The sequence below is a fragment of the Rhamphochromis sp. 'chilingali' genome (genome assembly GCF_963969265.1).
Source record: "Rhamphochromis sp. 'chilingali' genome assembly, chromosome: 8".
Lineage (NCBI taxonomy): Eukaryota > Metazoa > Chordata > Actinopteri > Cichliformes > Cichlidae > Rhamphochromis > Rhamphochromis sp. 'chilingali'.
Window position 1 is genome coordinate 17,453,491 of NC_137935.1, and position 16,629 is coordinate 17,470,119.

The window sequence follows — 16,629 nt, forward strand, 5'->3', positions numbered from 1 at the left end:
TCCTGGCTTGTGTAGCGATCGTGGCTGAAGAGTTGGGAGTTCGCCTTGTAATCGGAAGGTTGCCGGTTCGAGCCCCGGCTTGGACAGTCTCGGTCGTTGTGTCCTTGGGCAAGACACTTCACCCGTTGCCTACTGGTGGTGGTCAGAGGGCCCGGTGGCGCCAGTGTCCGGCAGCCTCGCCTCTGTCAGTGCGCCCCAGGGTGGCTGTGGCTACAATGTAGCTTGCCATCACCAGCGTGTGAATGTGTGTGTGAATGGTATGGGCTCAAAATGTGGTCATAAATATTTTGTACTTGTAAAAAAGATTTGTACTTGTAAAAAAGATTTGTATGTGTAAAAAAAATTTGTGCGTGCGTAAAAAAGATTTGTATGTGTAAAAAAGATTTGTGCGTGCGTAAAAAAGATTTGTATGTGTAAAAAAGATTTGTGCGTGTGTGAAAAAGATTTGTGTGTGGACTTAGAAAAAAAACCCCTGCAAGTTACAAGTACGAATTTTGACCCTATTTTTCTTCCTTTAAGCTGATTGGTCAATGTCATGTCAATCACAAATTAAACAATCCAATCAGAGAACAGATGGGTTTGGCTGTCGGGGGGATGCTTTACGGACCTTCAGGTCCTGGAAGGGTTGCAGATTGAAGATGGAGGACAGCGGTGCCGCTTCTGCGGCGCAGGTAAGCTTTAGTTTATGGTTTACTGGAACAAGCTAATTGTCCAGACATATATTTTTGAATATCATGTTCGTTTACTACACTGTAATTTTTCACGGTACCAAAAGATAGCTTAAAAAGGGCTCTCAACATTAGCCCTAGTGTTGCATGTGTTTAAATAGTCTCCTGTGTGGCACGGTCTGTCTGCTTAAACATCAGCATCGTGGAGAATTATGTGTTTGGATTTAAGTGTAATCCCGATGAGATGTCGTTTTGGTAATAATTGGAACTGAAATGCTCTGACTTGACCTTAGCACTGGTCCCAGGTCACCCCCGAGTTTGTGTTAGAGTAATACTACAGTAATTACAGTATACAACAACTTTCAGCAGCTACTGAAAGTTAGGGGACCTAGCTTAACTTTCAGTAGCTGCTAACGCATTAACGAGCAAACCGCGCTAACGTGTTATGCTGCGCTAACGGAAAATCGGTTAATGTCATTTTAAGGAGATTACTGCTGACAGCACAAATATATGTGTGTGTATAAAGTATCTGATTTCAGTTTTCTTCTACTACTGTAATTATGGCTTAACAAGCTTCCTCAGTGTTCTTTTAAACTCTCACTCATGACTATTAGTTATACTGTTAACTATTTTAATATTAGGTTAATAAGGGAAAAAGGGATATATCGGGAAACCATATGGTATTGTTTAAATGAAGATGCAGATGTTCAATAACATATAAATATATTTTCAACAGGAGCCAAAGACTGCAATAGAGAAGGCTATACTGAATCTTGTGGGAATTCTGTCAACTTCCCAGTCTGATATTAGGAGTAGAACTGCAACCACATCTGTTACTGCGACAGTGCCTCAGCAAACCCCAAGAGTGAGCACCCAAATAGAAATGCAAAGGTAAAAAGAAAAAGAAAATTGCCAGTAATGCTACTCCTTTCTTTTTTTTCGGGGGGGAGGAGTGTTATGGAACAGTAATCAAAGATATTCAGTAAAGTAGAAGCCCAGATAATTAGGTTTGTATTTCAGTTGTTCATATTTTTAATATTCTTTTCCCTGTATTCTGGAGAAGACATAAAATCTGTACTGACAAGGATATAATGAATACTGGATTCAAGGAACCCTTTTGGTTTTGAGTTACTCTTTGGTTTTGGTTTAAAAATATAATTCATAGGCTTTAACCTGGCATGCACAAAAGTAAAATGCTGCATCCAGGATTTGTCTCTATTGTGTGTTCAGCTTTTACTCTTACTCTCTTTTATGTAAGTCATCTTTTTATTTAAACAACCTGCTCTGCAAATTACCTATGCTCTTGGATCCTCCTTAAACATCATTATGACATTTCACCTTAACAGTAATGCAGTACTTTTCCAATCAGATGAGTAGTCTTGCTTTAATTTGGAAGAATTTGGCGCAGTGTTTAATGCCTCAAATGTATAATCTTATTTACAGGTCATTTCCAGCAATGTTTCAAAGAAGGCAATCCAAAGGAAAGAGGCCTTTCCCAGCTCCTAGTAATGTCATACATGCAGTTCGCAACCTTCAGTTGCAATTCTGTCTTTTGCCTGACTCCACGACAAAAACCCCAAAGAATGAAATACGGCTTCTTCAAGCTGGACTTGGAAGGCGAACTCTCAGCATAGCTGACAATGCTGATCATGAAGAAGTACTTTTCTCAATTTTAGATGCCTTTATCTTGTCAAAAAAAAATCAAATTTTAAACTTTAAAATTAAAATTGAAAAATGTTACAATTTGATTTGACAAACTAATGATGAGGAAATGTTTGATTTCTTTTAACCCTAATTTAGATTACTGTAGCTCTGCATGAAGAGTATCCGAAGATGAAGGCCCTAACTGGTGGATGGCTCTTGTATAAAGCAGGAGGTAAGTCATTTTAACTCCCCGACTTTGTGTCTGAGTTAATAGAAGACATTTACTTAGAGCCAAAAGCATCCGGATAAGTTTTACAAGAAGCTTTTTTGTCTAATTAAAACATTTCTAACACTTCTTCCGAGAATAACTTATGGAACACTGATATGGCTTTTATTATTTATTTTTCAAATTTGTAGGCATGGTCTTTTTTTTCGATTAACTCACTTTTTTTTGTGCATTGTGATTGAAAAGCTATAAAGGCATAAGATGCACATCAATACACTTCCATTGTTTACAGGTATAAGATCAACAGTACAGCACCACTTAATTAAAAACTTGAATATTCGGAATATGTTTATGGATGAAATATTGTTTTGGTCTAGTGATTCATTCAACATTTTAAGCATTGTTTAAAAATGAAAAGCATAGTTTGCTACAAGGTAGTTTTTAAAGACATTGCTATACAAGAGTAGTGTTCCATAATGTTATGGATTTATTTGTACTTTATGATCTCAACTTTTAGAACATTGCTGTATTGCGAATGCATTATTTGGTTTTTGTTCCATATTCTAGGTGGTAGCGGACAGAGAAATCTCTCTCTAGTATCTCAGGGAACACAAGGCTACACAGCCAAGACGCTCAAGATGGCCACCAACAATGGAAAAAATACTCTTTATATTGTCCCTCTCCAAGAAAAAATTGATACTACACCTCTTCCACATGATGCTGCAGAATTCAGCAAAATGCCGAAGTCTCAGTGCAAGACCTGTGGTGTGACTATGCCTCTTCAGCTACTTGTTTGTCACGTAGAAAACTGTGTACAAGTAAGCCAAATTCAACAGTAAAACAAACATTGCTACCACCTTTGCTAAAAACTAAAACTTTTTAAGTTGTATTCTTTTTACTACTTTCAAAATGGAAGGACAGAATATTATGCTTTACCCAAGACTACTTTGGGTGAATTTCCAGAGTCAATGTATGTGCTGAAATCAGTCGTAAGTTTTACTCTAAATGTCTGTGAAGTTTCTCAGTTATCCCAGTCATTGTAGTCTAAAGAGTTTGCAAAGAAAACATCTGGACTTCTATAAGTTTTCTTGAAGATGTGCCACCTCTCATCTGAGAAGCTTCTTCGTTTCTTTAGAGCATAGGTGTCAAAACCTGTCCCGCAGCCTAATTACATTTGCCCTGCGAAGCCATACCAAATTACTATTAGAGTTGGCCTACTGGTATTATACAGCTAATATATATATTGTTTAGTATTAAGCTTTGCTTGTTTCATATTCCGTTTTTTAGCAAAACGTGTTTGAGTCCATAAGAAAAGATTCATTCTTATATCTGGAGGAACAAATATATTTCAATAAATATTAATGTTAGCCCGCGACTTTGTTCCAGTTTTGAATTTTGGCCCACTGTGTATTTGAGTTTGACACCCCTGCTTTAGAGCAATTGGTGGAGAGTCCAAAACTTTATGCCCTATTGGAGTGTCCCCATGAGGGGCGTTGATCCCCTAGTTTGCTCTAAATGACAAATCGTGAGCAGCATGTAGCTACCATAAATGTGTAATGTAACATTAGATTCCTTTACCAGGAAGCCGCGTGTGAAAGCATAACTGACCAGGCACATCAGAATGAAGTCCAATTGGAGGTGAGTTCCCAGATATATTTAACATTGTAATATGGACAATACAAAATTCCAAGCAGATCTTTGTTCAACTGTTTCATTATTTGCTAATTACCTGTGGCATTCTGTGCTAGATTTGGACTGTTCATCTTTGCTAGGACTAAAATAAATACACTTTTTAATTGCAATATCCTCTTCAGCCTTCTTGTCCTGTTTGTGGAAATCATTATCCTCCAGATGACTTGGTCTTGCATGCCAGTACATGTGGTGATCGGTAAGTTCATTTTAGTTGGACAACACTAAACAAATGCTATGTGTAGCACATTTATAGTTGCTCTTGCTTCTGTCTTTGCATCATGTCATAGCAGGGGCTCATCCTTATCTAACCTGTTCATCTTCTATGATCATGTTGACCACATGGATGAGCTTTTATCAGTGTTCATCCTGGCATTTTAACAATATACTTTTGCTTCTTTAGAGTGCATTGTTTAGGTGACCTTATCTTTTATTGACAGTATTCCTGCATCCATCTATCGATCGATCGGTTTAAACACTGATGTTTTTTTTTTCTTTTGCAACACTTTGGGTAAAGTGAAGTGGATGACCTGCATCACGCAGCACATGAAGTCAGAGACACACTTCTCAATTTTGCTGCTGAGATGAACACTGACATCCCAGCCAACAATAAGGAAGGTACTTTTCATACCAAATGTCAGAGTATATTTAAAATTCCAAATTGACGTGCTTACCAGAAAGTGTGCTGGGCCTTAATTTTTTGGCTTACTGGGTTTACAGTACAAAATGTTATTTTTGCATACAATGTACTTTATCTTTTAGTAGAACAGTGGAAAAAGGCCAGTGATCCCCAAGATGCTGCAGTTTTGTTTAAGAGGCATCTCTTAAAGGAAAAGGAGGAGAACCCCAAAATCACAGCTATCATTGACATTCGACAAGATCAAACATCCCAGAGCCGAGAGATCATTGCTTTCTACAAAAGACCACAGATTGATTGGGCAGGACCTTTTCGTTGTTCTTTACAAGGTAATGCTTATGGTGAAGCATAGATTCAGTTACTTTCTTTAAAGGCTGTTTAACATTCCAACTTGGTAAATGAGAATTTTCCATTAAAGGGTGCTGTAAAGCAGTTTGTAACTTTACTTGTGTTGTTGTTGTTGTCTTTTTCTTTTTCCCAATTTTAAAATAGGTGACACAGCTGTTGGCACTGGGGTCCAGAGACATTTTTTCAGCATGGCAATGCTAAAGTTGCAACATGGCTTTAACATCCATAGCGGTATGTTTCTATATCCTTTTCTTAATTAATGTGAGATGAGTTTTTAAAATAATCCATCGAGAAATTTACTCCAGAAGTTTAAAAAAGAAAAAAGATTGAAGTATTTGCATCATGTTTGACCACTTCATTAATCAACTACTTACGTCAATAGATAACGCTATACCTTTTTTTATTTTTCTTGTACTGTTCTTCTCCAGGTGCAGCCAACATGACCCTTCTCTTTGAGGGACAAGAGAACCATCTAGTGCCTTCTACTTCTCAGATTTTGGCAGACAGTGACTTATTTGTGGTAGCAGGCAGAATGATTGGGCATTCATTTTTGAACGATGGGCCACGATTGCATGGCCTCAGCAAGGCTATTATTCACATGTTGGTCCATGCTGATAGAGACACTGTCACTGTACAGCTCGATGATGTGCCAGACCTAGATATTCGTTCTACAATTTGCATGGTGAATACTAATTTACTTCAAGCCTTTGTGAAATCATAATTTAAATTAACTCATTATTTTTATATACGTGTAAATACCCCCCCCCCCCAAGAAAATGCAGATTTTTTATGCAATATATTTGCAACATACTAAAATGGAATTTTTTTTCCTCTATAAGCTTGATGGTAATAAACACCTCACTGAGCAGCAGAAGGATGACATTAACAATTTGGCCATTTCCTGGGACTTGCCACCCGTTAGTGCAGAAAACCGCAGATGGCTGTTCCAACAGCTTCTCCATCATGCAGTAAGATTGCCCTTTAAAAAAATTTTTTAGATTGTCATCACCTAAGCAAATGTCATGTGGTTATTTTTAATTATTGTTTTAGGTGATAGGCCGAACTAAAAGGCAGACAAAACACATCAGAAAAGGTCTGAAGGACACCGGATTGTTGACTATGCTTCAACAAAGACCTGACACAGCCTCAGTGGTCTTTCCCCAGCATGAAGACAGCATTCTTACTGCACAGGTATTTCAATGCATTTCTAATATGCCGACTACAGTGACAAGGCTAGATGGCATGACAGTTAATGCTGCTTTTAGGGGAGGCTGTAGCTCAGGAGGTAGAGCAGGTCATCTACTGATCAGCAGTTTGACCCTGGCTCCCCGCTCTGTATGAATTTTTGGTAGGAAGTACAGAAAATAACAATGTGATTGTGACAATGATAATTGTTGTAGAAAAAACTGTGAAGGGTCTGGGAGAGTAGAAAATTAAGAATCAGTCCTTTTACCATTATACTTTAAGTGAGACAAAATGATTGATTGATAATACTTTATTCATCATGAGGAAAATTCTTTTAAAGGCTGCCAGATAATCCAGTGCCATCATGAGCACCCCCTAGAATACACCATATATAAATGCCAAGTGTCGGAAAAAAGTCCCTTCGCAAATTTAACATGTAAAAAAACTGTATTTAAGGCAGTTGCATTCTTAAGTGTGTCTCTGAAATCTCATTTTAGGCTGTTCTTAGCCACATTGTTTGGCCAGGAGATGAGGGCGATGATGAAGACGATGATGATCCACCTTACCCACAAAGCATCCAAATGCAAACAGTGGGATTTCTGAAGACCTACATTGAAACAGGCGAGTGTAATTGCATTGTGATTCAAAATTTGAATCTAATTTAATTTCTAATGCATTGATTATTTTTACAGCCACTCCATTCCAGCTCAGCCAGCTGATGAGGTTTTGGGTCGGGTGGGAAATTCCGACTGGTACCATGAAGGTTGAAGTAGTCGAAGCAGACTACCTCATATCCTCTACATGTTTTGGAACGTTGCGTGTGCCTGGGCACTTCCACGAGTACAATGTCTTTTCCAAACATGTTGATGATTGCATTGCAACTTGTGCCACAGGTTTCGGCCTTATTTAAAAGCAATTTGTAGACACTGGATGTCGAATAAACTTGCTAAACCATGCTTGAAAAATGTTTTACATAGCCAAAAGTTTCACTGTTACTTAGGCTTATTGATTTTTTGTGAATATTGTTATGCGAGTTTAAATATAAAAATTAAAGTTACAGTTCCCACCATTAACATTTATATTTGAAGTTAAGGAACTAATGATTGTGTTATTTAGGTTTCAGTCATTGTCATGCATCCGATTTACATCATCTCTTTGTTTGAAGAAGTTTCCTGGATTACACGATTAATACCAAAGCTGTATTAAATGTTACACACAGTCCAATGATGTTGAATATAATGTTAATAAAAATCTGCCACACTGTCAGCTGTGGTCAAGCTATTTAATTACCGCATGCAGGACAGCTAACACACATCAAAACATTACAGTTCTACAGTCATGAGAGTTTTTGTCACTTTCAAGCTGTTACCAATAAAGTCAAGTTTTGGGCTATGAAAATTGGATGATAATTTTCCGGATTATTTTTGAGGTTGTTTGAAATCATTTTGTAAATCAAAGGAAATATGCTTGAACACCCCAAATTGAAATCCAGAAGTTGTTAAGGACATGGATTTGGAGCAGCAGTTATTGGACTTAAATACAAGTTACATTCTAGACTCCATCACAGTTAAGAAAAAGAAATCTTGTCAGACTGTAAATAAAGTATATTAATTGAATCTTGCCTTTAAAATTAAATAAAAATATAAATCAGCAAGAATAGGCATGATGGCACCTAAACAAAATTTTATTGAAGCTATTATTAAACAAAGGACTTACATGAGAACAGAAAGCATTTATCATGTTACCTTTGCATTAACTGACAGATTATCAGGAAAATATGGTTTAGTAAACTCATCAAACACAAAATGCATTAACATTACAAAACTGAAAATAAATATTGATGCAGACTTTTAGTAACTGTCCTCAGATACAAAAACTGATAATTCAACATAATGTAAACATCTGTTAGGGCATATTATTTTCAACTATCACTAGATAAAGCTATAAATCCTGCCTGTTCTCAAGAATGCCTTCCACATACTGGAGAAGGGAACTGTAAATGTCAGCCCCATAGGACATAGAGGGTTCCATGGGATTGAAAAGGTGTCTCACTCTTTCCAAATCCTCACTGTCAAGTGGAGACACAAGTTCTGGAAGGTGAATACCAGTTTGGTCCAAGTCTGCAATGTCCACATCTGGATACTCTGCCTGAAATTAGACGCCATCAATTCAGGAAGTCTTTAAAATACATGCTTTATTAATTTTGTCAATGATATACATATATTTTTTTTTCAAAAAAGCAATTTGAATAATTTAGAGATGTGTAATCATACCACAATACTTTCAGGAGGATTGACTGGATTCTGAGTCTTTCCAATCTCCCATAGTTGGTTTGGGGTGTAGTTCCGCTCTGTCCTAAGAGAGTGATTGTTCCAGCCTTCAATAAACGTCTCCAAATCTGCTTGGATTCGTGGCAAAAACACATACTGTGCACAAAAAAGGTCAGTACAGTTTGTTGGATCCAACAGTCTGTCTTCCTCAAGTCTGTGAAGAAGATCGTAGTAGATGTTGGTGACAACATTCCAAACGTCTCGCCACAGGCGCTCTATCCTTTAAAACAAAACAAAAATTTTAAACGTAATTTTGTTAATAACACATTCAATAATTAACGCCAGAATACTACACCTGGCAATCAAAAATATGTTTTTGTTGTAAATTAGGAATACCTTTGGTTATGCACGCTTTTGCCAGACATAAAGCTTCCTCTACCACAGCCCCGAACTTCAAACATGTATCGAGCAATGTCAACATTCTCAACTCCTTGGTCTCCCCTCACTCTAGAAATATGAAAAACAAAGGACACAGAAATTGCAGAGTATCACAGTTTAGCAATATTTTAAAGTTAATCATTTAAAGAAAAATGTGAATGTTTTACATTCAACTGTATAATATTTTTAGGGCTCTTTGAGCTCTTATGCAGAGCTATATTTGTAAATATTTTCCCCAAAAGTACAATACACAACTAGCAATGTTAACTTGCAAAGTCAGTGAAATGGTTGTTCTATCACAGTCTGGCTGAGCAGCTGACTATGTGAAGTATTAATATTTGACCCAAGTGCAGACAAAAATGGAATGTGGTACAAAACTTGAATGTTAACAGAAAGCAAGCCGTTTCTTAAGGCTGGTAAAAACTATACAAAACAAAAGGCAGAGATGAAGCTAAACTGGGCAGACTAAAGATAAACATAAAAACAAAAACATGAAACTCGCCGTGGATACAAAGATACCTGAAACCTGGAGCGTAGAAGCAGAGACGCATGGAAACATGGCACAAACGACAACAGACAACATGACAAAGAATGAACAGAAACACACAGACTAAATACACACAAGTGTGATTAGAGAAAATGAAAACACATGGGAAACAGCTGACACTGATTTGACATATTCGTCCATATTTATCTGATCTTCTACATTTGTACTACATTGGTACTCGCCCCCTCATACACTTCGCTCTTTTTCAGCTTCCCTTCTGTCTGTTCCACATGCTTGCCTAACTACAATGGGACTCAGAGCCTTTAGTTGTTCTGCCCCAAGACTTTGGATGTACCTCCACCAGATCTCCGGACAACAAACACTTTCACCACTTTTAAGTCACGTCTCAAAACCCATCTATTCAGAATTGCATACACCTGATTCTGTATTAGTCCATTTTAACTTGATTAGCTTTTATACTGTCATGCTTGCTTTTCTCTTCTTTAACTTATGTCTACATTTTATTTGCAATGTTTCAATATATTGTATTGTTGCTATTGTAAGATAACCTTAAGGTGTTATAAAACGTGTTATTATTATTATTATTATTGTAGTATTTCTCTGAAAATATAATACAAATGATAGGAAAATTCAATCATTTCCAGACAGCAAGCATGTGTGTCAGGCACGAATGTGTATTCAAAATATAAGTGAGACTGATTTAAGCCTCTATGCTCTAATGTGAACAGCAAGTTTTTGCATTATACCTCAATGGAAATCCATGCTTCTGTACAGCCTCAAGGAAGAACGTCAGTGCTGTAGAAGCCTTGTTGTTGTTAGCTGCTTTCAAGTACAAGATCTGAAAATAAAGAGACATTATGGAAGTACTAGTACTAGCATCACATTTTCTGCTATTTTAGTGAAGAATGCAAACCTTCCTTGAGAAGCCATCAACACCACCAAACATCACAAGTCCATATCTGTAAAGAGACAAAGACACAGCCCCTAAGACTTCAGCCACTGAGTATAATTAATTAATTGCATTTTTCACCAATAATCAAATATGATATATAAACACTAAAATAAATAAATAACACCCAGCACGCCCCTGCGGGCGGTTTATCCTTCAAGCTCGGGTCCTCTACCAGAGGCCTGGGAGCTTGAGGGTCCTGCGCAGTATCTTAGCTGTTCCCAGGACTGCGCTCTTCTGGACAGAGATCTCCGATGTTGTTCCTGGGATCTGCTGGAGCCACTCGCCTATCTTGGGAGTCACCGCACCTAGTGCTCCGATTACCACGGGGACCACCGTTACCTTCACCCTCCACATCCTCTCGAGCTCTTCTCTGAGCCCTTGGTATTTCTCCAGCTTCTCGTGTTCCTTCTTCCTGATATTGCTGTCATTCGGAACCGCTACATCGATCACTACGGCCGTCTTCTTCTGTTTGTCTACCACCACTATGTCCGGTTGGTTAGCCACCACCATTTTGTCCGTCTGTATCTGGAAGTCCCACAGGATCTTAGCTCGGTCATTCTCCACCACCCTTGGGGGCATCTCCCATTTTGACCTCGGGACTTCCAGGTTATACTCCGCACAGATGTTCCTGTACACTATGCCGGCCACTTGGTTATGGCGTTCCATGTATGCCTTGCCTGCTAGCATCTTGCACCCTGCTGTTATGTGCTGGATTGTCTCTGGGGCATCTTTACACAGCCTGCACCTGGGGTCTTGCCTGGTGTGATAGACCCCAGCCTCTATGGATCTTGTGCTCAGAGCTTGTTCTTGTGCTGCCATGATTAGTGCCTCTGTGCTGTCTTTCAGTCCAGCTTTGTCCAGCCACTGGTAGGATTTCTGGATATCAGCCACCTCCTCTATCTGCCGGTGGTACATACCGTGCAGGGCTCTGTCCTTCCATGATGGTTCCTCGTCTCCCTCCTCTTTCTTGGGTTTCTGCTGCCTGAGGTATTCACTGAGCACTCGGTCAGTTGGGGCCATCTTCCCAATGTATTCTTGGATGTTCGTTGTCTCATCCTGGACTGTGGTGCTGACACTCACCAGTCCCCGGCCCCCTTCCTTCCGCTTAGCGTACAGCCTCAGGGTGCTGGACTTGGGGTGAAACCCTCCATGCATGGTAAGGAGCTTTCTTGTCTTTATGTCAGTGGCTTCTATCTCCTCCTTTGGCCAGCCTATTACCCCATACCCCAAATATATATATATATATATATATATATATATATATATATATATATATATATATAAAAAAAACTGCTAACTTGGCGGTAAAGTGATGGCGTAATGTAAAATACAGTGTTTGCATATGCATGAATGAGTTAAATAGTAATGGGCCCAAATGTGCCCTATGACTATTGAGTTATGTTAAACTTACCTAATTAACTTATGGTTGGTGTCAATGTGGAGCAGTGACAGAGGACCAGGAACACTGTAGGTCCTTCTGACAACACATCCAAGATTTGCCATCCTTTCAAGGATTCCAGCGCTGTCAACACGACGCATAGAATCCCATACTCTGTTCCACTGCACCCTGTGGCCCAGTGCCCTGAGGCATCCTTTAACCATTCTGTAGCCTAAAAAGACATTCCATAGTGAAAGAATCACAACTGCACATTGGAAGGCACTTATAGTACAGTAAATCAAACTACTAACTAATCATGACATTCAGCTAGTGTTATTCATGTAAATATGAACGGTTGCTAGCAAGAAAAATAAAATAGCCTTATTACAAGCATTATTTTTCACATGAATAACTAACCCAGATTTTTTGATTCCTGTTTTATGGCTGCAATTAAGTTGTCAATTTCATCATCTGATAGTGAGCTGTAGGTTGCCGTTATTGAGAGGCCCCACTCTTCCATTCTTCGTCGGACTGTTTTCTGCGATATGCCCAAAAGCTTGGAGATACAAGGAACGGAGAGGTCCATCTTTATTAGATCTTTGAGGTGGTCTTTGGAAACATAGAGCTTTGGCCTCCCCCGTTCACCAGCTGAGCTGTCAACAACAATGGCAGACCTTCTTGTATCCATATCGGAATGGATGAGGCAGATGAGGTGGTGAAGAGCTTCAACCACCTAAAAAATGGTTGCATTAAAATATTTAGTTGGATGAAATCCTGGAATTCAGTTTTACCATCTTACTATCATTATTCTTATACCCAATCTTTATATTGAAACACAGAACAAAATTTCATCTTGGATTTAACAAGGCAATGGATGACAGGTGCATTTGTATAGCATAATTACTACACTGTAAAATTAACATTATAAGATACATAAGAATGGCATATATTGAAACGATTTTTAAAGATAACCAAAACTAAATCAAATAAACCTACCACTGATGGAACATTAATATGAGCAGAAAGAGAACAGACTAGAGTTGATGCGTTCACGCAGAGGAACTCAATATGATCAAGGTCCAAGGGCTGCTGTTGGTAGGACTGCACCAGCCTATTTTGAAGGTTTTGGAAAACATGTCTTCCTAAAGCCACCTGAAAGAAGAAAAAAATTATTCAATTACTAATATCATATGAAGTGCATTGAAGGAACAATGAAATGTCAAACTGCGTAAAACTCAATAAAACCAAATAATATTCTCATGAAATCTTTTTATTTTGATTAACTTTGTAATACAGTAAAGAAACTGAATTGCATTAAAAATTATTTTTAAATATGTTTTATCCTGTGCCACCTTGCTGTATTCAAAAAATTCAAACAACTTTACTTTAATAATGAAAAAAATGAACCCACCAAAGAGTCACAGGAACATCCCAGGTTCTCTGTTCTGGAGGGAGATCGACCAAGGTCCACTTGATTTACAGTCACCTGTTAAGTAAAACAATCAGGCAATTTTCAAAGATTTACACGTTTCTCTATGGATGTATCATACACTCTACTATTTCTCTCTCTGAAGTACCCTGTGGATGTTCCCATGATGACACAGATGACCCACAAATTTAGTATAGCACACTTCAAAACACATAACCCGATGCAGAAAGACTTTAAAAGTCCCTAAACACATGTGACATCTGTTAGGGTTGAAAATTTACTTTACAAAATTATTAAGTAAGGCTGTTTCATTTTTTTTTTTAAAGATGTACACAACGCAAATGTGCTCATAAGCATGTTGGCACTCCATGTTTGAAGGTTGAGAATGTCATTCAGCGCTGTATTCGAAATATTGCAGGTACACATAGAGTGCAGAGGGGTTTTTTGCAGTATGCTTACAAACACACGATAATGGTTAGATTAGTCTCTGGATTAGGGAGGCTGAACAAGATGCCGTGAACTGGGCCTTAGAATCAGCATATGTTTTTATTGTCACAGTATATAAGCTGTAAAGCCCGTTTCAGCATTATCCTTTTTGGGAAGCTGGTTCACACAAAAGGCTGGCACTATAAACTTGTAATTTCAACTGCTGAAGCAAATCCAATCTTTTTAAATCATTTTCTCCTGAATTCCTTCTTAAATTTTTGAACAGGACACATCCAGCAAAGCAAATATCAACAGACATTAGCTTACTGACACCAGACAGACACTGCACTACAGTTAACTACAGAAGCATTCTTGGTCAATCTGGTACTGTATAACAGAGTACTTCTCAATGTCACTGCCTATAAGCTGTCATAAATCCCAAAACGCTCACTCAGGAAGCTTGTTAAGCCATAATTACAGTAGTAGAAGAAAACTGAAATCAGATACTTTATACACACACATATATTTGTGCTGTCAGCAGTAATCTCCTTAAAATGACATTAACCGATTTTCCGTTAGCGCAGCATAACACGTTAGCGCGGTTTGCTCGTTAATGCGTTAGCAGCTACTGAAAGTTAAGCTAGGTCCCCTAACTTTCAGTAGCTGCTGAAAGTTGTTGTATACTGTAATTACTGTAGTATTACTCTAACACAAACTCGGGGGTGACCTGGGACCAGTGCTAAGGTCAAGTCAGAGCATTTCAGTTCCAATTATTACCAAAACGACATCTCATCGGGATTACACTTAAATCCAAACACATAATTCTCCACGATGCTGATGTTTAAGCAGACAGACCGTGCCACACAGGAGACTATTTAAACACATGCAACACTAGGGCTAATGTTGAGAGCCCTTTTTAAGCTATCTTTTGGTACCGTGAAAAATTACAGTGTAGTAAACGAACATGATATTCAAAAATATATGTCTGGGCAATTAGCTTGTTCCAGTAAACCATAAACTAAAGCTTACCTGCGCCGCAGAAGCGGCACCGCTGTCCTCCATCTTCAATCTGCAACCCTTCCAGGACCTGAAGGTCCGTAAAGCATCCCCCCGACAGCCAAACCCATCTGTTCTCTGATTGGATTGTTTAATTTGTGATTGACATGACATTGACCAATCAGCTTAAAGGAAGAAAAATAGGGTCAAAATTCGTACTTGTAACTTGCAGGGGTTTTTTTTCTAAGTCCACACACAAATCTTTTTCACACACGCACAAATCTTTTTCACACATACAAATCTTTTTTACGCACGCACAAATCTTTTTTACACATACAAATCTTTTTTACACATACAAATCTTTTTTACGCACGCACAAATCTTTTTTACACATACAAATCTTTTTTACGCACGCACAAATCTTTTTTACACATACAAATCTTTTTTACGCACGCACAAATCTTTTTTACGCACGCACAAATCTTTTTTACGCACGCACAAATCTTTTTTACACATACAAATCTTTTTTACGCACGCACAAATCTTTTTTACACATACAAATCTTTTTTACAAGTACAAATCTTTTTTACGCACGCACAAATCTTTTTTACGCACGCACAAATCTTTTTTACACATACAAATCTTTTTTACGCACGCACAAATCTTTTTTACACATACAAATCTTTTTTACAAGTACAAATCTTTTTTACAAGTACAAAATATTTATGACCACATTTTGAGCCCATAGAATGGGTGGATGACTGGATATGTAAAGCGCTTTGGGGTCCTTAGGGACTAGTAAAGCGCTATATAAATACAGGCCATTTACCATTTAGGAAACAAAAGTTCAACACTGCCCCTAGCATCCTGGAGCACTTCCGTTGTGTTTTGGAATTTGTACGTGTTTTGGAGGTTTCACGTGTTTTGGAATTAGTACGTGTTTTGGAGTTTGTACGTGCTTTGTCTCTAGGGGCCACTGTAAATATACTTTTATTTATTCACTCCACATAAAATTAACAAATAAATTATAAAATACAAAAAGCAACTATTTACATTTCAACTTTTAACTACTTAAATTTTCAGCTTTTTCCTTTTAAACAAATTTAAAGTGAAACAACACAAAACACTGCAAACCACAACACAGTAAAATATAAATTGAAATATGAAAAAAGAAGAAAGAATGCCCAGATCTTTAGTTAAGGGAAAGGTTGGCATTTAGAAATATTAATATCACACTCAACTGACTGCGTTTTATCTTCCCACTAATGGGTGGACAGTTCTTAGGTGCCTGTGCATGTTGTTTGTGGAACCGGCTCTATATGATATCCTTTTCTTGCAGACTCTACACTCTGCCTTTGTTTTGTCAATAAGATTGAAATGGTTCCAGACTTTGCTTCTTTTCTTAGTGTCACTTATTTTCTTTACCGTACCTTTCCAATGTGACGGTGTTGTCTCTTGTAGTTGCTCCTAGCTCTATTTCTTTTCCTGTCCCTCCTGCTCTATTTGTGTGCAGTGTTGCCAACTCCTCAGTAAGGAAAATCGCTATTGGCTGTCCTAAAAGTCGCTAGAAGTCGCTAAATGACGCCATCGCCTAATTTGCATAATTGGTCATGCTAATCTAATTGTAACCTATGTTGTTGGAGAGAGAAATAACATCGTGGAAGAGATGTAAAGTGAGTAAAAAACGTCCTAAATGCATTTAGAGTTTATTTAGAACTACAAATTAAATTTCTTTTAGCAATTATTGTTTTTTTAATGTCACAATTCCAACCCTGCTCCTTTACCTGGGCTTGGACCGGCAAAAGTGACCCGAAATAGGCGCTCTGGTGGAGTTA

The 16,629-nt window shown here is 38.1% G+C and overlaps 2 protein-coding genes across 2 annotated transcripts; one reads left to right on the top strand and one right to left on the bottom strand.

Moving 5' to 3' along the window:
* The first annotated feature begins 574 nt into the window (after positions 1-574).
* Positions 575-7,643, top strand: LOC308401352 (uncharacterized protein). The gene is made up of 15 exons (XM_080889521.1): positions 575-671; positions 1,405-1,559; positions 2,112-2,325; positions 2,469-2,544; positions 3,106-3,356; positions 4,120-4,176; positions 4,353-4,426; positions 4,745-4,845; positions 4,990-5,193; positions 5,357-5,443; positions 5,641-5,894; positions 6,052-6,180; positions 6,263-6,403; positions 6,895-7,018; positions 7,090-7,643. The coding sequence occupies exons 1-15, from the start codon at positions 639-641 to the stop codon at positions 7,305-7,307; spliced, it is 2,118 nt and encodes a 705-aa protein (XP_080745647.1). The 5' UTR covers positions 575-638; the 3' UTR covers positions 7,308-7,643.
* A 622-nt stretch (positions 7,644-8,265) lies between these two features.
* Positions 8,266-16,234, bottom strand: LOC308401564 (uncharacterized protein). Its single transcript, XM_080889838.1, has 11 exons — positions 16,225-16,234; positions 14,828-14,979; positions 13,355-13,429; positions 12,940-13,095; positions 12,361-12,676; positions 11,977-12,175; positions 10,527-10,572; positions 10,360-10,451; positions 9,064-9,174; positions 8,671-8,947; positions 8,266-8,545 (listed from the first exon to the last, which is right to left on the bottom strand). The coding sequence occupies exons 2-11, from the start codon at positions 14,966-14,968 to the stop codon at positions 8,339-8,341; spliced, it is 1,620 nt and encodes a 539-aa protein (XP_080745964.1). The 5' UTR covers positions 14,969-14,979; positions 16,225-16,234; the 3' UTR covers positions 8,266-8,338.
* Between the last annotated feature and the right edge of the window lie 395 nt (positions 16,235-16,629).